This window comes from Dryas octopetala, chromosome 5 (genome assembly GCF_963921425.1).
Source record: "Dryas octopetala chromosome 5, drDryOcto1.1, whole genome shotgun sequence".
In the NCBI taxonomy this organism is placed as follows: Eukaryota; Viridiplantae; Streptophyta; class Magnoliopsida; order Rosales; family Rosaceae; genus Dryas; species Dryas octopetala.
In genome coordinates this window covers 11,253,024-11,277,558 of record NC_141370.1, presented here as the reverse complement: position 1 = coordinate 11,277,558, position 24,535 = coordinate 11,253,024, and the positions used below count along the sequence as shown (strand labels likewise).

At 31.9% G+C, this 24,535-nt stretch overlaps 1 protein-coding gene across 1 annotated transcript; it reads right to left on the bottom strand.

Annotated features, from left to right (window-relative positions):
- Positions 1-21,345: 21,345 nt before the first annotated feature.
- On the bottom strand, positions 21,346-23,038 carry LOC147284255 (uncharacterized). The gene is made up of 3 exons (XM_086243883.1): positions 22,641-23,038; positions 22,382-22,511; positions 21,346-22,230 (listed from the first exon to the last, which is right to left on the bottom strand). The coding sequence occupies exons 1-3, from the start codon at positions 22,774-22,776 to the stop codon at positions 21,450-21,452; spliced, it is 1,047 nt and encodes a 348-aa protein (XP_086100009.1). The 5' UTR covers positions 22,777-23,038; the 3' UTR covers positions 21,346-21,449.
- Positions 23,039-24,535: the final 1,497 nt, after the last annotated feature.

The following is a 24,535-nucleotide window of genomic DNA, read 5'->3' as shown; positions in this document are numbered from 1 at the left end:
GAGGTCTTTTGGGTAGCAAGTGCTCACGAGAAAGGTATTGTTAGTTTTTAGAAGACTAACGGTGCAGACCTCATATTTTTTGGAGTTCGGGAGATTATTCTATGAATTTTCAAAGAGTCTAGAGTATTTTAATTTTCTAGAAATAAATTTGGACTTTCCAAATTTTTTGGAAATTTTTAGAGGGAAAATTGGTATTTTGACCCCATAGTAAATTAGTACTAGTTAAGACAAGTCGGTAGGAATTTTCCATGTATTTTTCTAAGTTCAGAGCTATTTTTAATTAATTTTCAAAGTTTATAAAAATAGAAAAATCAAAAAAATCAAAAAATACAAAAAAGATGTGACACGTGGCGCACATCCAGCGCGCCACGTCAGCATTAACGGAATTGTTGACGGAACAAGGTAAAATGGGACACAGATGTAAGTTATAGGTGGTAATCTGGGACAAAAAAACTTTCAGGTGGTAAAGTGGGAATGAGTTACAATTTTGGATGGTAAATCGATAATTAAGCCTTTATGAAAATGTAAAACATACGCATGCAACATCAATTCAAGCCGCGACTCCCGAATTTTCCCAATTTTTTTAGGTTTACTTTGACCATGATCAGTTGATTAATTCCAATTTAATTTAGATAACCCTTCTCTCTTAGTATGCGAAATCCAAGTAACAACCATTTGGATCCCATGTGAGTACATGCATAAAATGTTGCCACCCCTAGTTGACATCTATATATATATATATATCAATTATAATAGTACATGAAATTTTTTTAAAAAAGAAATTAAAAAGAAGCATATAAAAGTGCTTGGACATATTTGAATATACTTAATTCACCTACCATGCGTACTATATTTTTTTCAAATTAAATTAATAGTCATGAGGATTCTTTCTGGTACTGTTCGGACAAATAACCTCCCAAACGGCCCATGATCTCTGCATGTGAATGGAATTAATTTGTTAGCTCTCATTATTAGTGACGGAAAAAATATATTAATAAGTTTAGAATTAATATCAAATAAAATATGGAAGTCGGAATTTTGGTCGATTTGCATGATCTTGTTGACTGTATGCATGTGCCTTAAAAAAACCTGGTTTTTGCTGCATAATTTAATAAATATTGTGCATTAATATATATTTATAGATCATCAGTGTCTAAGTAACACTTTGATGAGGCACATTAACACATTAATTGCTTGTAATTAATCAATTAATTATTAAATTTCCTTCAAGAGAAAAATCAATTATTAAGAGTCAACGCCGTTTTGATAATTTATTTTCTTCAACGCGGACATCCAATGAGATCCTGGGCGGCAGATATGTAATATATCCTATACAATGTTTCCAGAATCCTAACACTTATATACTATTTATTCTTTTTATTTATTTATCTGTATATATATTTATTCAAATAACTTAGTTATAAAGAAACATATATACACTTTCATCTTGTGGCTGGCAATTAAGCATCAACAATGGCAGAAGATTGAATCTTACTGAATAAAAGTTGGTAAACATGTCAATTCAATAATTTTAGCCTCAGCAAATATGCTTACTAAAATTGTTTATAAAATAATGTATCATTTGTTATAACTACATATATGAGATAAAAGGGGTCCAAGTCCAACTTTGACTAAATGAAATATTATCTTATTATTTGGTGAGTAATCTTTGATAAATAAATCTGGTGAGTATAACAGTACTCTAGCTATATGATATTGTAAAAAACAATGGACAATGAAATTTCCCTTTGATTAATTTATTTAGGTCTAGCTTTAGACTATCTAGCACTTTAAGCAAGAAGAAAACAGGTTTGGCATAGTCACTAAAGCAGTGTTTAAGTCAGCAAACAGCTAATTAATTGGATTTTGATGGAGACATTGAAAAAAAAAATTCACAGACATGAAAGCCTTTGGCAACAAATAAAGTTGTTTCCTCGACAAAATAACAGACACCAACATCACAATTAGACCTAAATTACTCCTACAATGTCTACTTTGCAAATATCATATAGGGACATTGACAAGAAAGGTAGAAAAACAAAGTACGATCTAAAATATATTAATTGGAAGCATATAAAATTTTAGTATTAGTTTAATGACTTTTGAAAAGATTATGAGAATTAAGGTAGTTCTTTCGGTTGGCGGCAGGATATGACATGATGACAATTTAGATTACGTGGTATGGGTGACATGTGGGTTTCACATGATCATCAAGCACATCATGCATGTTAGGGGAACATAGAACACCTGCATAGATATCTATATATCATCACTATATGAATCTTGATCGAAGGCCTAGCTAGCTATGAATAATATTGAAGTGGGTAGGGTTTTAGGGACGTTTCTCTTGGAGCCTCTCATTGAAAGGACCAACTTGGTATGCGCTCCCTTTGGTGATGCTCACTTTGATGGAGACATGGAGGGCCACCATGAACATGGCTCTGATTGCCTCATCTGTATATATCTCATCACACTAATATTGCATACGGCCTCCTTACCCATAATGATCCCATACCAAGAAATTAAATTTTGTATATATCTTACAGTACTATTGGGTCCTATAGGCTATAGGGCTCCACTTGCACATATATATATATATATATATATATATAGATCATCAGTTTCTGTTGGAATTTTCATGTGAATGATTGAACAATGAGAAGTATGGTTTGTCTTCATTTACAAGCTACGATATTGGATTTCTTTTTTGTAATTTTTCACTTTAACATGTGTGTGTAAGTATGTGAATTGAAAGAGATATTATTATCAAGGAATTAATGTTAATATATATTCCATTTTTTAATAGTATTATGACATGACTTGCATGATTGTTTACATATATAATTTGTTATTCTAATGGGTTTGAATTGGAATTTCAGTGTCTATAGACATGTACATGTGAGAACAAGAAAGATAAATTCATAATATATATTATGAATTTTTGAAATGGATTAAGGGACTAACTACATTGGTTGGTTATCACAATCAAACTAATTTTCAAACTAACTTGTAATGGTTGCATAATAAAAGCAAATCACTATTCTCAAGCAACCTTACCAAAACAGGCGGTGCAGAAACCTTTTAGGGACCCCAACCCCTACATCCTTTGGCTTAAGTGTTGCTGCAGCGTTGGTAATCCCTTGCGCAACTCTAAATGGTTGGTTAGTGTCCAAAAGAGTTGGTAAAAAGTGGGTTGCCATTGCTCGGTTTTCTTGTAGTGTATTTCTCTGTGTGAAAAAATTATGCATGATTAGAGGTTAAAGTCCCCATGTAAATATTCTATATATACATATAATGTGATGTATATACACAGTTTTCCCTTCTATATACGTACATACATATATAGTTATAAATAGACAGACCATAATACTATATATATATATATATAGGTCACTTCCACTGAGGGATCTCTCAAATAATTTTATTTAAAAAATCTCTCATAGGGTTCACTCCATATATATATATATAGTATTTCAACGATCCGAACCGTCTATTTTTTAGGTATGTATTCAAAAATCATTTTTGCAAAAAATTAGACCAATCAGAAACCATATATTAAGCTATCAAATACATATATATACAAGAATGCTCTAAAACTAATCAGTTAGCAAGTTAATACAAAACTAACCACCATGTTGAGTCCACCACACAATGTAATCCCAAAATTTGAACCGTTCATTTTTTAGGCCTTACTTTAAAGATCATCTCTGTAAAAAATCTCAAAAATCGAAAGTTATTTAGTCATTTGATTGTAATAATAACTATTTATATACTTTTATAAAAAACAGTAATCGTCTATTTATTTGGTTATAACTATATGACTAAATGATTTGTAATTTAGTTAATTTTTTGCAATGATGATCTTTGAAGTAGGGCCTAAAAAATGGACGGTTTGGATTATGAGATTAGTTATGTGGTGGATCCAAAAGCATGGTTAGCTTCGTATTAACTTGCTAACCAGTTAGCTTTAGAGCGCTCCTATATATATATATATATATATATATATATATATATATATATATATATAGGAGCGCTCTAGAACTAACTAGTTAGTAAGATAATACGACACTAACTATCATTTTTAACCCACTACACAATATAATCTCATGATCCAAACTATTTATTTTTTAGATTTTCATTCAAATATCATCCTTAGAAAAAAATAACAAAATCGGAAATCGTTTAGCAAACTATTAGTAAGCTAATTGTACTCATATAAATGGACGAACACAAACTTTTCAATAAAAGATGAAATGATTATAATGATAATCGAATGGCTAAATGATTTTTGATTTGATTGATTTTTTGCAAGGTTAATCTTTGAATGAAAACCTAAAATATGAATGGTTTAGATTATGAGATTATATTATGTACTGGGCCCAAAATGGTGCTTAATATTGTATTACCTTATTAATTAGTCAGCTCTAAAGTATTTTTGTATATATATATATATATATATATATATATATATGCTTGAACTATATTAAAATAGTACATATTGACCATTAATGCTTACCACTTTGTTAGAGGTTTTATCTGTACAGATAGTCAGATACTCAATCAATCCAGCAAAAAATTAAGGAGCAGATGAAACTAAGAAATGATAATACGTCGACGCATCACGCATGCCTATATTTAATACATGTATATATAAAGTTAGATGAGCCTGTTGGAATGAAACTTAAAAAAAGGCTAACAGGCGTGAGGTGATAGCTAGCTTGCTAGATCAATATTATTATGTGTTTCTACATGCACACTTTTTCTTCACCAAGAGCCTGTTTTTCAAGCAATGGGATCAGCTTGCAGGATATGTTCCTTGACCCAATGTCGACCATTGTGTTTGAGAATTCAGTACAAGGTCATTTTCAACTATGAAATCGAGTCGGACAGGCGACCAATATCACTTTTTTGCATGTTTCGTTGAACAAGGAAACTGCTATATTGCTAGCTAGTTATTGAGCTGTATATGATTTCTTTACATTATTTTGCACAAACTAAGATCCTATCTTTCAAAAAATAGCTTTCACTAATTGATGCCTTCTTAATTCTCTTTAGTGGGATTCCAAAGGAACTCCGATTGTATTTAATTGTTAGGTAGCTTAATATACATATATAATTAAGTCATTCTTTGTTAGCTTAAGCTTTTGGTGATTAATTGTCTAGTATGATATTTGAGTTTTGGTTTCAGGAATAGTACTTTATTGCTTAACCTCAATCTCCATTCCCCACTTTATCATTTACAATGTTATATCAGTGGAATGAGACCGCTCATATACTATTTAATTTTAGTTTTATCGATTTGCCTGTCTTTCCACTGTATAATGAAATTGCACATGAGAGAGATAATAGCTTTCATCATGATATACGTTGTTGACTTATTTCCTAATAATTCAAGTTTTTACATCCAGTTATATATGTTTAACATGACTAAAAAAAGTCTAAATATATTAATTGATTTTTTTGGCACATTATTAATCCATTCATGACTAACTTAAGTTTTTAGGATTTAGTAGTTCACTTATGCCTTTTCCTTTCTCTTGTGGATTAATTCAAAGAAACTCCAGACTCCAGTACTTGTATTAATTAAGAAGGTGTTAGCCCAATGATGCCAATACAATGCATAAACTCATGGAATGTATATTCCTTTTTCCAACATAAATTTTGGCTTTCTCTGTTGCTCCCAAAATGGCTGCAGAGATATCCCTGATATCCCGCTTTAAGTAGTTCCATGTGCAGCTGTGTATTGTGATTTGGGGAGCTTAAGTATCTTTTATTAGCAGGTGTCTTCCATGAAGCCTAGCAGTTGATCATAAAAGTTATATGAGTAATGCATGTCCAATTAAAGTAAAGCGACCCTCTAAAGTACTGCTTTAATTCATTAATTGGAACTAATTTTGGGTTTAGTCGTGCATGCTCTACTTTTATATTTTAGGTGGTGACTGGTGAGGGTCACAGCTACGTACGATGGTCTCCATTTATCCTTACATAAGGTATCAACCTTCCAATTTGTATTCAAAAGACAAATGTTACAGAGGACTTGGGATCCACCATACAGGGGACCTGAAAGTGTTTTTTTCTTGAATATTTAGTTAGAAGCTAGAGGTTCTTGGTTAGTCTATTAATGTTTGGTGTATGAAAAATGGGTTTCTAAAGGCACCCAAGATTTGATCGATACATCTAGAACCAAGAATTTTTTTTTTTTTTTTGTTGCTGGGGGGACAAGAAGTTCATTGTAATTCCCTTGTGACAATACTCAAAATTAAAGCCCTAGAGTTTCCTTTAATAAATGAGTTTGCCGACTTAGAACTTAGCAGCCAACTCTGATCATGTTATGTGAATAAGTTGTAAGTAATACTACCAACTTATTTGTTAGTGTCAAAATCAAACTCACGTTGACCGAATTATTGCATGTACATTATTTGATTAATACGTGAAAGTCACTCTAGCTACTACGGATGACCTGTTGAATTCGTGCTCACTAGATGTCCTGGGATCAAAGAGAAAACGTGAACATAAAATTGCATTGGTGTGATGCCGACCAACGACGTCAAGTCAAATTCGAAGCAATAAATAACTAATTCTGGTGAAGATTTGGAAAAGCTTGAGAATATGTGAGTAAATGATGATGAGTACCTTTAACTTTGGGTTGATACCTGATTAAGTGTGAGGGGTTGGACCCTCCTTTGGGCTAAGGCACCAAGCAATGGCCCAGTAACATAGGCATCGAGTGCAAATTTTGATATTTGGGCATAGCCTAGCCTCCACGTTGGGCCATGCCTAACCCATTGGAATGATGCAGTACTAGGCCATTTGAGTTGGGCCTCATATATGTTTGACTCCAATCAGATGGTTAGGTTCCCAGCCATGGCAAGGAGCCTTGGATGGAGATCTGTCATGGAGTACGATTTTGGCCCGAGTCCACCCTTCAAAAACCATATACCTAAGTGTAACAAACAAAAATTAGGCAATCCATATGCTAGATGGATTAAATCCAATTGTTTAAAGGGTGTTTCTAAGTGTATCCACACTTAAAGATGCACCCCATTTATTATTATTATTATTTCAAAACTCTAGTGTAATGTTGTAGTTCGTTTGGTTGAGCCTTGTGCCCCAATTTTCACAAAAAAAATAATAATAATAATAAAACTCCAACCCAAATTAGATCCCCATCCACCCCCTTGGTCGCCCATCATCCATACCGGCCAGTGATCACTCTTTCTCTTTCTCTCTCATTCTCCATCTTCCATTCTCTTTAGCCCGAAGTAAGGGTTCCCACAATGTAGACTTTTAGTGTTTTGTGTGAGCTAGAGCTAATACATGTAATCATGGCCAAAACAAACAAAAAAAGAGCTAATACATGTAATAATTGGTTTTTTTTGGCCAATGGGTAAAATTCATAAAAGCCACAAGGGCTAAAACAAACAATACAACTGAGAAAATTAACAGAAGAAGTAAACAAAACAGCAGAAAGAGCAAAACAACTAAAACAACATAACAGACCAAGAAAAATTAAAAAAACTGCATAAAGAAAAAACTAGACAAGGCTAGGCTTAGACGCTTAGTCTAGAGGTAAGCCATCTGAAACCAAAACTCCCAAAATGCAAGAAGGAGGTGAAACCACCAAATCCTTTGGACATTTCTTCCTGCAAACAAGCAAGGCAACTGTATGAATAGCTCCATTTGCTTTCCTTAGAGCCCATGCCAAGACCATCTGATAGAAGAGAATTCAGAAGCCATCTGCCATATGTCATGGACAATAGGCTCAATCTTCCAAGAAATAGTATTTGAGGATTGACCAAAGCAGGATCACAGACTGAGAATCAAATTCCATAATATCTTATCCAAACTAGCCTTTTAGCATAACTCAAACCTTCTTTGACAGCCATAGCCTCAGCAATCTCCACTGATTCAACAAAATAACTCATAGCATAACCATCAATTAGTTAACATCTATCTAATAATTTGGTTTCACCATGCTAAAAGGACATGAATTCTGACTAGTGAAAACCCAAAGTATCAATAACGCTAGGTGCACCACATTTAGTTACCAACTTTTACCACCTCTTTAATAGAGGTGAACTTATTTGTATTAGTGGGTACTACCTCTATTAAGAATGTAATACACAAATTGGTAACATGGATGGATTTAGGGATTTTTTTTTTAGATACCTGATTGAGTATGGTGCGGGGATGGTACTGCAATCCCCATCACCGAACCCGCCTAAAATTATATATATATTTCATTTATTTTAATAATTGATACTATAAAATATATATTATAATATTTTCATTTTACATTATTAACATATAAAATAAATAAAACTAGTTTTCGACTATTTTCCTTTTTGGTAAAATATGAATTTTTTAATCTATAGTTATAGTCCATTATAAAAAAATAGGCCTTTTTTAAGGCCCACTATCAAAATGCAAATTCTAATGCAGTCCATTTTAATAAAAATTAGCTTGAAAAATGTGTTGGGCACGGAGCCCAGCGTGCTCAGCGCCCAACCTTTTTTTTTTCACATCAGGAGAATTGTCATTGTCCAACAGTGACAATTATAGTTATTGTTGGACAGTGGCAATTCTCACTGTGCAACAATACCCCAATAATTGTCACTATCCAACAGTAACACCTCTTTCAAGGCTCTGACGGTGAGATATGGTGAAAAACACAGAGAGAGAGTAGACAGAGATCGCCACAAAGATGAGAGAGAGAGCAAAGAGAGAACAAATTAAGAAAGAGATCACGAGGGGAGGGAAGAGGGATCACAAGGGGGAGGAGAGTGAGAGAGAAAAAAAACTTATTTTTAAAAATGTGGGTTTAAAACTAATTAAGTGGATATTTTTATCATTTAGATAAAGCAGGTGAGTTAGCTTATCATTAAGAGTCTAAAAGTGGACTTTATAATCATTATATGTTAGTTATATTATATGTTTTTATAGTAAAATTAATTTTTTAAATAATTAAAAAATAAAATAAAATATTTGTTAACTAATGAGGCGGATTAAGAGATGAATAATATGTGGATTGGGCGGATATGGGGGTCGAAAACAAATTCAATATATTATGGATATAGAGGTGGCATATCCATCCCCGGTCATTCCCATTGCTATTTATTTAATCTAGCTATCTTGTACTCTGATAATGGGCCTGGACATTGTAAAGATCAATAGCCCAAAAGAAATTTGGGCTATTGGTTAGTTGTCTTCCTTGCAAACCGACCTAACCAACATACCAACTCTTCCCAACTCCACTGGAAGGCGACGACTTTCAACATTTTTCCTAATCAATTCAGTTGGATATGCTCCCACAGTCCCACCAAACAAATAAACCCTCAAGAGATAAAAAAAAAAAAAAAAACAATAATTAATTGATACATATATATTAATAATACCTATTTTAATTCATCTAATTAAGAATCCAATAAATTCTATATTAAATATGGATCGTAATTTATTTAAAGAACCATCACCATCCCATCCCATTATCACAGACCTTGCTTCCACACCCAATTGAATACCAAAATTTTGGCAACCTCTTCTTCCTGGAAACAGAATAATGGATTAATGGAGACATTGATTTTCAGTACGAAAAATTGGTTGTTTAAGCTAATACAAACAAGTTTTCAAATTAACTTTAAAGATGAGAACAAATCAGATTAATAAAGAATTATATATCCTCATGTTAGTGAGTGTCAATGTCACTAAATAAACAAAGAAGTGGGGCTCATGAATTTGATCGATTTTAGTCAATATAATAAGGAAAAGCTTACAAGAAGGTCGTCGCGGGGTTTTTGTCCTGTCCTGGGTGAGACCAGCAAGGCTTCAATCAAGGTTCATTTGCTTGTTAATTATTAATCACTCGATTAATTCTATTATTATCATTATTAAGATTAATTATTTTTATGGTTATGGTTATGGTTATGGCGTGGGAGAATGTGCAAGCACTCAAAAGTGGCTTTAATTTTGATTTTTGAAAGTGCTTTTGGTTGTATGCTTGGAGGTTCTTTCTCTTCTGCTTCTTCCGGTCCAGCATTATTCTTCCTACCTCACTGTACACAAATTAATCACTTGGTTGTAATTAGCTTTGCCACTAATGTCGACACTTACTAAACAAATTAATTGCGTCCCCTAAATTTAAGGGCTTACTGCATGTGTTCACATACAACTCGATTTTGCAGGCTGCTTCTGCAATACTTAAACAAATTGCTATTTAAGTTGGTGGGGGCTTATGATAGCTAGCTTTAGTTGTGACACTTTCATATCCTACGATGAATTCGGAAATAAATCTTTTTATGTGGAGGTATGCATATACGTATTAACAATTTAAATGCAAAAAGAGTTGTAATATATAATAAGCAAAAAGCCAAAAAGAAGACAAGCACATAATTCAAATACTTAATAAATTAGTTAGTTAGCTCTATTCAGATGCTAAAGTAAAAGTTGAATCCTTTGCTTATATTTTTTAGAGAAACTTTTCAGTAACATGATATGATTAATTTGATATTTCAATTTAATAATATAATGACATATATATTTTTATATTTCTATTACATAAAAAAAAAATTTAATTTCAAAATAAAACATATTTTATGGAATGCTAAGTCAGCTTATGGGTAGGAAAAATTTATCAATTCCTATGTTGTAGTGATATCACATCTCATAAATAGAGAGATAGAGACAAGATATGAGATAAAGAGAGAGATAAAGAGAATGAGAGCAAAGAGAGCCAATGAGAGAGTAAGGAAATTATGTAGTATCACATAGAAATAGGTAAATTCTTCTCTAATAGGTAAGTTTTTTCCTATATTTTTATATTATAAAGCAGCCCAGTTTTTTCCTATATTTTTATATTATAAAGCAGCCCAATACTAGTGAGTCTGTACTGCTTTTTCTCTTGTGGTTGATGTCACTGCTTACACAAACTCGTTTGATAAATAATAGGCTTAATTATCGATTTATCACCCAAAACTGTAACTCATTCCCACTTTACCACCTGAAAGTTTTTTTGTCCCAGATTACCACCTGTAACTTACATCTGTGTCCCATTTTACCTTGTTCCGTCAACAATTCCGTTAATGCTGACGATTTGGCCGGTAATGCTGACGTGGCGCGCTAGATGTGCGCCACGTGTCACATCTTTTTTTTATTTTTTCGCATTTTTTTATTTTTTTTATTTTTATAAACTTTGAAAATTAATTAAAAATAGCTCCGAACTCAGAAAAATACAAAAAAAATTCATACGGACTCGTCTTGACTAGCACTAATTTACTATAAGGTTAAATTACCAATTTGCCCTCTAAAAATTTTCAAAAAAATTAGAAAGTCCAAATTTATTTCTAAAAAATTAAAATAAAATTTCCTCTATTAAATAAATTCTAGAAAAAATTCTAGAATTTTCGTAAACTCTTGGACAAATTCTCAAAAATATTTTGAAAAATTACCAAAAGCTTGTTTTAGAGAATTATTTCGAGACTTTACAGAAATTTTAGAATTTTTCTAGAATTTATTTTATAGAGAATTTTATTTTTCTCTAAGACCGAGAGGTCTTTTGGGTAGCAAGTGTTCACGAGAAAGGTATTGTTAGTTTTTAGAAGACTAACGATGCAGACCTCATATTTTTTGGAGTTCGGGAGATTATTCTATGAATTTTCAAAGAGTCTAGAGTATTTTAATTTTCTAGAAATAAATTTGGACTTTCCAAATTTTTTGGAAATTTTTAGAGGGAAAATTGGCATTTTGACCCCATAGTAAATTAGTACTAGTTAAGACAAGTCGGTAGGAATTTTCCGTGTATTTTTCTAAGTTCGGAGCTATTTTTAATTAATTTTCAAAGTTTATAAAAATAGAAAAATCAAAAAAATCAAAAAATACAAAAAAGATGTGACACGTGTGGCACATCCAGCGCGCCACGTCAGCATTAACGGAATTGTTGACGGAACAAGGTAAAATGGGACACGGATGTAAGTTATAGGTGGTAATCTGGGACAAAAAAACTTTCAGGTGGTAAATCGATAATTAAGCCTAAATAATATATAGAGGAAATTACAGATTTAGTCCAGTTATTTTATACCTAGTTCAATTTTGGTCCACAATCTTTTTTAAGTTCTGTTTTGGTCCACTAAATGTTCCACTTGTTCAGTAAAGGTCCATATTTGTTTTCTCAAATTTGGCATGCTTTTTATCCTATCAAATCTCACCCAAATTCAGCGAACATATACTTGTTTTAAAGCTATGTATTTCTTCTTTACAACCATATAAAAATCATTCAAATTGGAGTTCTAAAACTCAAGATAATTGACCCCAAAGTAGGGTACCCGAAACTGCCAATTTTTCAAACTTCACCCAATCTCAATTCTTTTAGATTATAATACTCCAAATTTGTTTTTATGACTAAGAAATGATGAAATATAACTTATAGTTCAATTATAATTGAAGAAAACACAACCCAAAGGATTTAAAGTCACAAATCTGGACCTTTACTGAACAAATGAAACAATTAGTGGACCAAAACAGAACTTAAAAAAGATTATGGACCAAAATTGAACTAGGTATAAAATAAGTGGACCAAATCTGTAATTTCCTCATAATATATATATAAGGGTACTTTAAAGCTAAACAATTAGTAAGTTAATACGAAGCTAACTATATTTTTGGGCCCACTACATAACTAATCTCATAATTCGAACAATCAATTATTTAAGCTCTACTTCAAAGATCATCATTTCAAAAAATCAACTAAATCGAAAATCATGTAGTCATCTAATTGAGATCAAATAAATAGACGATCAGTATTTTCGATAAAAGCATAAAAATAGTTGTTATCATAATCAAATAACTAAATGACTTCCGATTTTAGAGATTTTTTACATGAATGATCTTTGAAGTATGACCTAAAAAATAAACGATTCGGATTTTGAGATTACATTTTGCAGTGGGCTCAACAGGGTAGTTAGCTTGTATTAACTTATTAACCAGTTAGTTTTAGAGCATTTTTGTATATATATATATATATATATATAGGCTCGGCTCCTTCTGTTGATGTATACCTCAACTTATTTATGTTGATGTATACCTTGTTGGGGCCCACACGAGTCGTTTTGTGTCGATCCGAACTATTCAATTTTTACATCTCCATAGATAGATCATCCTTGCAAAAAATTAGCCAAATCGGAAATCATTTACCTATCTAACTTTGATCAAATAAATGGACGAACCAAATATTTTCGATGAAACCGTCCATTTGTTTTATCAAAGTTAGATAGGCAAATGATTTCCGATTTGGTTAATTTTTTGCAAGGATGATCTATCAATGAAGATAATTCTTGCGAACGGTTCGGATCGACACAAAACGACTCGTGTGGACCCCAACAAGGTCATACCTCAACATAAATAAGTTGAGGTATACCTCAACATAAGGAGCCTGTATGTATATATATATATATATAATAGCAATATAGAAATAGGAACCTTTTTGAATTAGGGACACAAGTCCCTTGGTCTAATGGTCTTCCTTCACCTTTGAAATTTAAGCTATAGTTCCTAAAAGCTACGTTATCATCCGCATTGATTAATATCCATTCCCATTAATTTTTAACATATATTGAGTCATTACATAATCCTTTTTGTTTTATGTCTTCAATAATTGAGTTACATATTTAGAATAAGAGGAAATTACAAATTTGATTAATTTATTTTATATCTACTTCAGTTTTAGTCCACGATTTTTTTTAAGTTTAATTTTGATTTATTTATTTTATACCTAATTTAATTTTGATCTACGATCTTTTTAATTTATGATTTTAAATCTTTTTAGTTTTGTTTTCTTCAATTATAATGAAGTATAAGTTATATTACATCATTTTTTAATCATAGGAACCAATTTGGAATATTATAATAAAAAAAAATTGAAGTTTGATAAAGTTGAAAAAATCTGAAAATTTTTCAAGAAAAATTGGTAGTTTCAGATAACCTATTTTAGGGCCAATTATCTTAAGTTTTAGAACTCCGATTTGGATAATCTTTATATGATTCTAAATAGGAGATGCATAGCTTTAAAAAAAATTATATGTTTGTTGAATTTTGCTGAGATTTGATAGGGTAAAAGGCAGGACAAAATTGAAAAAACAAATTTGAATCTTTATTGAACAAGTGAAACAATTAATAGATCAAAACAAAACTTAAAAAATATAGTGAACCGAATTTGAACTAGATATAAAATAGGGTTCATTAATTTTAAGGTACTCATAGCCCAAAAAGTTAACCAAAAGCACCTAATCTCATAAATTTAATTTTAAGGTAACGTCAACCCACTTACAACCATAAATTTAATTTTCAGATAACATCAACCCACCCAGAACCACAAATTTAATTTTCAGGTAACATAAACTCACCCACAACCCAAAACAGTTTCAGCACTATGCAAACAAATTTAATCGTAAACCGTTTCAATTTTCACCCGCAGTTTTAGTTTTCACTGCAGGTTCAGTTTTCACTCGCAGTTTCAATTATGGGGAACACTCTTATAAAATTCGCAATTTCAGTTTGTATTTTCATTTTGAAATTTCAGTTCATAATTTCAATACTTTTCTAGATCTGAGTTCCATATCTTTTGACAAAAAGAAAAAGAGTTTCATATCTAAAAACATGGCCCAGGAAGCAGAAGAGCAGAGTGCTAAGAGGAGGAGAGACGGTGGCGAGAACGTTGGATCAAATCTACCCAAAAATATATATGTCCTCTGCCTCATCGCACCTTCCCAATTTTGAAAGATGTTGTATGGGTGCTTACTTCTTACGTTGACTATAAGGAAAACAACAACAAGTGTGTGTAAATGTAAGCACCCACAATTGCAGAGTTTGAATGATATGATGGAATTGTGATATTGATTGATATGATGAAATGAGTGATATATGCAGGAGGAACATATATAGAGAAGAGAGATTAATGTTGATGATGGATCAAGAAAGTAGTAATAGTAGCATCAATCATGTTTAGGTGACCTGATTATTAATAAAACAGTAGTGCTAGATATACCACATTTTTATACCATAATTTTATACCACCTTATGTTGCAACTTACATGGCATTCATACATTGGATATTAAAAAATAAAAATAAAAACCCAAAAAAGAAAAGAAAAACTTTGTCCAATAAAGTAATAACACGTGAGATGGTATAAAAATGTGGTATAACAATGTGGTAAGTATAGCATTATTCTTAATAAAAGGCAGAACTAAGAGAAAGAGAGATTGAATGATATGATGGAATTGTGATATTGATTGATATGATGAAATGAGTGATATATGCAGGAGGAACATATATAGAGAAGAGAGATTGATGTTGATGATGGATCAAGAAAGTAGTAATAGCAGCATCAATCATGTTTAGGTGACTTGATTATTAATAAAAGGCATAACTAAGAGAAAGAGAAGTGACCTGATTATTAAGAAACTAACCTAATTATTATATTTTACTAATAAGGGTATTACACGTTAAAAATAATAAATAAAAGGTAGCCTTGAGTAATTAATTTTATAAAATAAATAGATCAAATCTGTAATTTTTTCTTTAGAATCATTAACCTCCGACCCTTTGATTTAAAAGAAAAAGGAATTATTAACCTCCTCTTCATGTAAACTCATTCCCCATCCTTTAATTACGTTATGAATTGTGGGTGCATATAATGAGTTCACTTGTTATCTTGCTTTCTGTCAAGAAAGTTTAGACCATATTTACAAGGAGACACAGACCGACCGAATTTGACATATAAGGTACTTTCAAAGTAGTGAATAATAATGAGAAAATAAACCATTAAAACATGCCCAGAATAGTACTAATTATGAATCACAAAAGACTTGCTATAATTTAAAGAAGACATGGACTTTCTCGCCTATATACTTTTTCAGTATTATTCATCCAATATTCTTCCATAATAGTTGCTGCTTCTCATCAGTGAGCTATATATTGATGGAAACAACTCAACACATCAACACTGTCGGTATGTGATTAATTAAATAAAATAAATATGAATGATTGGATTGTTTGCTTAAATTAATTGACAAATCAAGTAACATTTTTTCCAAATATGTCAACAGGGTCTGATTAAGAAAGTGGAATTAATTAGTATTAAAATAGCCAACCAAACAAGAACACAAGTCAATATATATGAATATATGATCTTAGTTTTAAACAACTAGCTGCATGTGATATTATCCATCTATTATTCTATTATTTGAGTCGGCCCGGTTTGACCTTAAAAGAAAGTAAAGTAGGAACTTTGTCAAGAAAAAGATTGAATATAAACATCAATTATTTTTAACTTTCTGATTCAAGGGGGTCATGCATGTCTTTCTTGTTATCATCAAGACATCAACAAACATCGCATTACAACCATTTACAGATAGATAGGGCCAAAATGATCACCTGCTTATAGAGAGAGAGGGTGGGTCCGAAATCTAGCTATTAGATTATCCTAATTCGTAACGCAAAAAGTATAGTCTTTATGGCTCATTAGCTCTCATAATTGGATGAATATATAATCGCGCGAGGATCAATTATTTTGTGATCATGTATATATATGATCATTATGAATTAATAGGGCCAAAAGAAAAAACTCTTGTTAATGAAACCATGAATAAATTATTATAGGTTAATTTCTCTTAGCCTTGCAAAATATTCTACACAACTCATTAACATGTTCAAAACCTAGGGTATCTAATTAATAAATATCTAAAACATTAAATAGTCATCTTATTGTAGTAAACGGGTTCTATTAGAAAATACTTACTCTAAGATTTTTTAGATAATATATCATTAGCCTTTTCCATTATTAAAGGCTTTCTCTATTATTTTATTTAAAAAATCTCTTATGAGGCACACTTCATATAGTATTTTAACGATCCAAATCGTTAATTTTTAGGTCTCTATTCACAGATTATTCTTACAAAAAATTAGACAAATTGAAAACCATTAAATTATCTAATTTTAATCAAATAAATAAACGAACAAAATATTTTTGATAAATACTTAAACTAAGGACCATTTAATTAAATGGGTAAATATTTTCCAATTTAGCTAATATTTTGCAACGATGATCCTTCAATAGAAACCTAAAATGTAGAAGGTTGTGATCATTAAAATACAATGTGTCATGGGCCCCACAATTAATCCCTTAAATAATTTTTTTAAGGAATCTCTTAATGGAAGGGGCATGATATTATCATTATTACTTAATTAATAGGTTAGTGTTACAGATTTTAAATCAATAAATGTGTTAAAGTTTTTATATTTTAATTCTTCAAGTTAAGGAGTTTTATGTTAGTTTATTAATTTTGATATGTTTATGTAAGAAAACACAAAAGATATATTTATGAGTATCATTTTTATGCGATCTTTTTGTTGTCACTATTGCCAGTGATAATGGTTGTTAGTGATTGAAAGTGACAATATTGTTAAAAAATTGACACCAAGTACTCGACATCCTTGTGAAGCGTTCTGTTCAAAAAGTGGACCGACTTATCACCACATAAAGCGCGTGTGGGTCAACTTATTAGGTCATATATGCTTTTAGGCTTATTAAAAAAAAATCCTTTTTTTTATTTTTATTTATGGTAGAAAGAATCGAATTTGAAAAATCTTCCAATAAAATGAAAAATATATATATATATATTATTAAACTAACCTATAGTTAGTAGGTAATAATTAATTAATGAACCGTGTTTGTGCTTAGAGTAAATTGTACACACCACCAACACATATGCTTTGAACATGACCCATTCTTAGGCTGCTGTAACATTAAGGCATTTTTTTATTTTTGGACAGTTAATAACAAGGCATCTTTAAGATCTGAAACGAATCAAAATTATATTTATAGATGTGCCCTAACAAGAAAAGAATTTACATGACATCATGGCTTACACAGCACTGATTATGGGATATCAATGGTGATGAAACCCGAATCAGGAAATGTCATGGATTGAGATCAAACAACCAGAACACGATGAAGAGGCCGGGGGTGGTACTTTGTTGACTGCGTAAATTAAATACTCAACAACAGTTGGAGATTGTTCTGTATATATCAAAATATATTATTATATTCCCAAAAAAAAAAAAGTTAAAACAATTTCAGAATAGCACAATATTGGACATTAAAATTTGCGTCCTTCATGGTTAACTGGCTAAGTATAATCAAAATGCAATATAGTTCTGTGAAACCCCATTATAAGGAAAACAGTATCTAGATTAAGATACTCATGTTAATTTAAGGCAATTTTTAGAAGTGCTTCTACGTGAAACAATTTATCTCAACCGAATGTTTTTGTTATAATAAGCACATAAAAGGTTTTATTACAAACACAATTACTTCCTCCATAATTTCTTCAAAACTCTTTATAAATTAAAAAGCACTTGCACGTTACTTCATTCTGATTTTTTCCTATTTCGATCAATTTATTGTTTGGTTTTGTGATTCTTTTTCTCTTTAATTTTCATTTAGATTGTTTCCCATTTCTAAGTCATAAAAGTAGTGCTTCCTGGAAACTACTTTTGTCTATTTCAACTAAATGCTATAGAATGCAACCCAAAACTAAATGCTATAGAAAACGTTTTTTATTATTTGAAAGCCTTCGTCAAAGGGCACTCCAAATTTAATAGACCCTTAATTATTTTTCATGTATATCTCTATGTTATTGTCAAACAATTATTTTGAAAAGATTAGTGATTGACTGAGTAAACACTTGAGCTTGACTTCCGCTTAGGCTGGCTAGCTAGCTGTTCATGACTTGGTCAATCTTTTTAACTTAGTGCTCTCTTCTTTAATTTATCTCCTTTTGACTTAAGAAGCATATTACATGTATAGGACAAACCTCATCTCTCTCTCTCTCTCTCTCCCATCAAATTAATTATGCATGTAGTGAATTTTCCTGACATGCTTAATTTCTCCATAAATTGATGTCCTTCATACAAGAGACATGCTTTAGTTAATTTGCTTTCCTTGCATCTATACATGTTGTCTTCAATCCGATTTGCTAATATGCATGCTCACTGTGTATAAGCATTTTTCTGATCACTATATATACTTCATACTCCATATACATATAAATGTTGCTACGTCTTCCTAATTCATTAGGTTACAAGCCTGGAAAATTGTAAAGAAACGATATTTTTTGATAACATAATATGATAGTTGACAATTAACTATAATAATTGATATACTAACTGTCACACCGCCATCTAATCTACAAATGTAGTTGTTTTAACATTTTTCTGAAGACACAATTGCACAGTACTGCTTGAATATTTTGATTCATAATTGTAAAGAAAGCAATCAATGATTAATGTGTCGACGTGATTCTAGTGTATTCTACTAAGGAAATCATTTACTTTTTTGGAAAGTGAATGAAGTGATATTAACTTACTTTAAAATAGAATTAATATTTGAAATTAATCTTGAGGCCAGGCTCTTAATTAAAAGTTGAAATGCAGCGATCTATTTCATGTATCGATCAAATAGGAAGACCATTTCTGTTTCATCAGATAGAAAACTCTCAAAGCAATGAAAGAAAAAGCACTCATGAGTAATGCGACTCTCATAAATATCAAAGCTACGTCTTAATTTTAAGACTACGAATTAGAAAGCCCTTCAGGTTAAAGGTGATGTAGGTTTCTTGCTGCTACATGCATACTCTTCCCAAGTGGTAGTTAATTACTAGTTATAGTATTATTAATTTTAGGTACTTTGCATCTATGATTCATGATCTACATTAATTAAGATTGAGGGGGGGGAAAGAGAAAGATAGGAAACAAGAAATAATTAACTTTAAAGTAGAAGACCATGCTAAGTATAAGACCATATACTTTTAAGTATATATAATTGTTCTCGGAAAGATCCCATGTTAAATTCGCATATAAAACCTATAGAAAATGCTAAAGGAAGCACATTCTTATTAACACGTACTGTGGTTAATGTAGTAAATGATGTATACTTATTACATTATGACAAACTACTAATTAACACATTCATCGATCGTCACATCATATGATCAATTATTGTAGTCTCTTTTAGTCATGCATATATCATATCTTTTATCCAAACTAAAAATTAGAGATAAAAGAACAAAAAAAAAACAATTAGAGATATAAAAGATGTTTCAATATGTATGTTGCTAGCTGTAACTTATTGGCTTTGTGGTGCATCCTAATTAAAGTCCAACAGGTCCTGTCCTGGGTTTGAGATTGACAATGAACTCTATCTAACTTATTAAAAATGTGAAAAACCAAACAACTGAAAATAAAAGAAATTTTTTTTTGTCAAATAATCAACTGATCGATGATACGTTGTTGAATTGTTTAGATCGTACGTATAAACTAACAAAGGTGCAATTAACATGAAATTGTATGCATTAACAAGACAATTATTGTATCTCTGAACACAAAATTTGAGTGATAACAAAGAAACAAAATTTGTGTGTGTAATTAATGAACCTTCTGCTAGCTATCAGCCAGATATATAGTTCATCAATCTACTAGACATAGTACTCATCAAGCTACTAGCTATAGCATGGTAGGCGACTTAAATATTGCCGGTTCTAGTTGGAATTATACATATATAATTTAAAAAAAAAAACTTACCTATACCAAGGATAGGGACTTATTTGGCATCTCATGAGATAGATTTTATTTTGAAATTAAAAAAAATTTTATGTGATGAAGTATAAGAGTATATGTGCCATCATATAATATGTTATTGGGTTGAGATACCAAATTAGTCATATCCCTGTTATATGAAAGTTTCTCTAAAATTAAAAAAGCATGTGTTTTCAGAGCTGCTGTGGTTATTGCAGACACGAAGAAAACTATAAAGGAATGCAGCCACATTTGTGATGCCCTGTATGCTAGAGCCTAACCAGTTATGGCCAAAACGTCAAAGCACACACTTTAATTACTTTGCAACTTTAGTATTATTGTCATGACTCATGGAGGTTTCGGAGGTACTTTCTGCTGCCACATGAAATTCAACCCATGTGATATATGGCAGTGGAATTTGAACAGCTTTCCAATTGTAACTAAAAAATAACTGCACCAGCAGACTAGTCAATAAAAACAAAAAAAAATTCACATCCCAACTTTAACTAATCAGTGCCAACAGAGTTGAATTGGATCCATGCAAGTGCAGATAAAGCACAGTTGCTTTTGAGATTTCAAGGTCATAAGATCTACACTCTCAAGTACTCAACATCAACATCAACCCCAAGTAATTTGAATTTGACGCTTCAGTATTGTAGAGCAAACAACAGAGCTAGAGAAATTAATTGAAGCTGTTAATAAATTAAAAAAAAAATGAGAAAGAGATAATGGTCAATTAATTAAAAGCAAACAAATCCTACTGAAATTAATTCCCTCATGTGGTCCAAATTTACAACCTTTCTCCCCCTAATCATGTAAATTGGTGTCATTTGAGGCCAAAGTAGGTTGACTCTGCAAAAGCAGAATGGGCTTGTTGGCAGGTTTGATAGTCTGAAACCATTGGAGTGGTAGTAGTAGTATAAACCAGAGAATTTATGTCTCCCCAACTGATTTCACTCTCTACAGAAGTATTACTAGTCCCAGTGCTACCATAAAAACCACCTGCCAAAGCATCCAATTGTTGCTGATGAGGGTTGTTGCCATATACCAATTCACTTAGCTGATCATCCTCAAGACCATGAAACATGGTTGGAAATTGGGCATAATTGTTGTTGGCTGCTGTTGAAGTACAAGTGAGCATATGATGATGATCAATGGCGTTCTGATCATAGAATTGATCTGGGCTGGTGCTGGAGGAAATATTGTCAATAGGATACAGAACATTTGTGGACGTGGTGGTAGTGGCAGTTTCAGTAAATCTTGCTCCAAGTTGAGGGTGATGATGATGATGGGTTGGATTCACATTCACCACTGGGACTACTCCTACTGGTAGCTCTGGCCAGTTATAGTAAGGGTCTTGGTTCACAAACCCACCAGCTGCAGCTGGAAGATTGACAAAATTTGCACTGCTAATACTACTTTCGGATCTCTTCATCTCTTGCTTTACTAGGCTGCAGGCGGCCGCGGCGGCTCGGCAACGCTGCTGATGATGAGCTTGTTGTTCTCTGCGCTGCTTGCCTAAGAGCTTTTTCTTCAGCCTTGTGTTCCAGTAGTTCTTGATATCATTATCAGTTCGGCCTGGTAACTGGGCTGCAATAATAGACCACCTACACATACATTTATTCAAACACAAGATCAGTGAACTAGTTAAAATCAACAACTTTCAATTCAACCCCATATATCAAAAAAAGAAATATATATGAGAAGAATTAAAGAAAATGGGTCACCATAAAATCTCATAAAATTATACATATGTACCTGCTTCCAATACTTATATAGAGGCTGCAGATGATGTTGTCTTCTTCTTCTGAGAACCCTCCATGCTTGATATTCGGCCGGAGATAATTGAGCCACCGGAGGCGACAGCTTTTGCCACACCTTTTGAGGCCTGAATAATTAATCATGAGAAAATGATGAGCTAAGTAATTGGAAGTGTATATATAATTGAATTGGACATGCATCTAAAGAGAAAAGTTAATTTTGTTGATTAGTGGGATTTAATTAAAGATTTTCTGACCTATCTTCTGGGGCAAGGCAATCCAGTTGCCGCCGGTGCCATGGGTCTGAATGTAAGCCTTGAGTTTGGCGTCTTCTTCAGGTGACCAGGGGCCTTTCTTCACGTTGGCTTTGTCACAGCAAGGAGCTCTTCCCATGGCTGCTGCAGAAAGCTGGCTTAAGCTTTTTTCTGATATGATGATCGATCTACTCGATCGATCTGGGTTATGTTGTACTTTGTGAGATCGCAGAGGATTGAAGTACTAGGCTTGAGCTTAAGGTAGATAGGAAGCTATATATGTATATATGAGCAGCCCCTTATGATCACCACTTGATGATTACGATAATCATGATGATAATGTTTGTTGATAATAATAATATATATAGACGTACAGGTGAGAGAGAGTAATAGCTGGAGAAAGAGGGGACTGGGGACATGGAAAGGGTCACAGAGTTTCAAAAAGATGATTAAGAAAAAGGATTAGCTAGCCTTTATGTATAGAATATTACAGAAATTGGAAATTCCAGAACAGGAGACCAATTATCAGGGTTTTATCTCATTGTCTTTCTTTCTTACTCCCGAATCTCTAACAACAATATTGCATATCCGCCATCCACCTTGACTCTCTCTCTCTCTAATATATATATATATATATATATATGTCAGTGGATGATGATGATGATCAAGAAATAAGTGACGCAATTAATTTGTACTAGAAGATTAAAGAGTTGAAGCAAACAAACCAATAACATCAGCTGGGTTGAAATTTTCCTCCACGTGTTTCTATGTCTGCCTACTTGCCTAGCTATATATGTATGATGAATAATAATGAATATATGGTTCCTCAGTTATGCCCTTAGTAAGAACCATTCATATATCCATCAGCCACCATAACAATAGAGACTACCATCATAATATATATATATATATATATGCTATAGTCCGGATCTTAGTTTAGGATGCATGGAGTAATGTTAGGACTTGTTTGGAAGTGCTTGTGTAGGAAGCGCATTTACTAGAAGCGCTTTTGTTAGAAAGACATAAATTTTTTTAAAAAAAAAATTCAAGTGCTTCTTGTAAATGTACTTGAAAACGCTTCATGAAATCATGAGGAATCTACCAGGTACTTCCTCTAAAAGCGCTTTCAAATATTTTTATTATCCAAAAGCTTTTTTTTTTTGCCAAATACAAGTAAAAGCACTTTTAAATAAGCCCTTATATGTGTTAAATTCAGCTTTAATACTAATGGGACTCACCCATATTAAATATGTACATGATACTAATATGATACAAATAATTTTATTTTTTAATGACCATTTTGAGTCTGTAGTGTTTCATGTTAGTTTAGGCCAACGTATGTAATCAAGCATCACATATGCTAGTCAAACATGGTCTGTCTTGTTCAGACTTCAGAGTACTACAGGGTAAAACTTTCATGTAAGAAGTATGTATATTTGTGTTTATATTATTTTTTTCATGTATAAGTCCCGTTATGAGAGAAATAAACAAACAGTGATCTGGATGAATGATGCACAACTTAGCTATCTTTTTAATAATATTTTCTCGACTGTTTATAAATAAGAAAGAAAGGACAAACATAAAAGGTGATTGTAAGATGAAAGAAATTAATTGGGAGCAGGAAACTCCTTGGATTCTACTAAATGGGGATATTTCTTTGCCAGCGTTATTGACACTCGTCTAAATTCTCCCATTTCATATTGTAAATACATGAAAAAAATAAAAAATTCATTTTAAAATTTCAAGTGTAAACGAGAATTGTCAATAATATTACAGTTATTACTTTATCATTTTTAATAAATAAATATTTTTTTTTTAAAATTTAGGGAAGAGGAAATCAAATTTGAGTGCAGAGGAACAAATTCGATGATCCTTTCAATTGGACTACCCACCAGTTA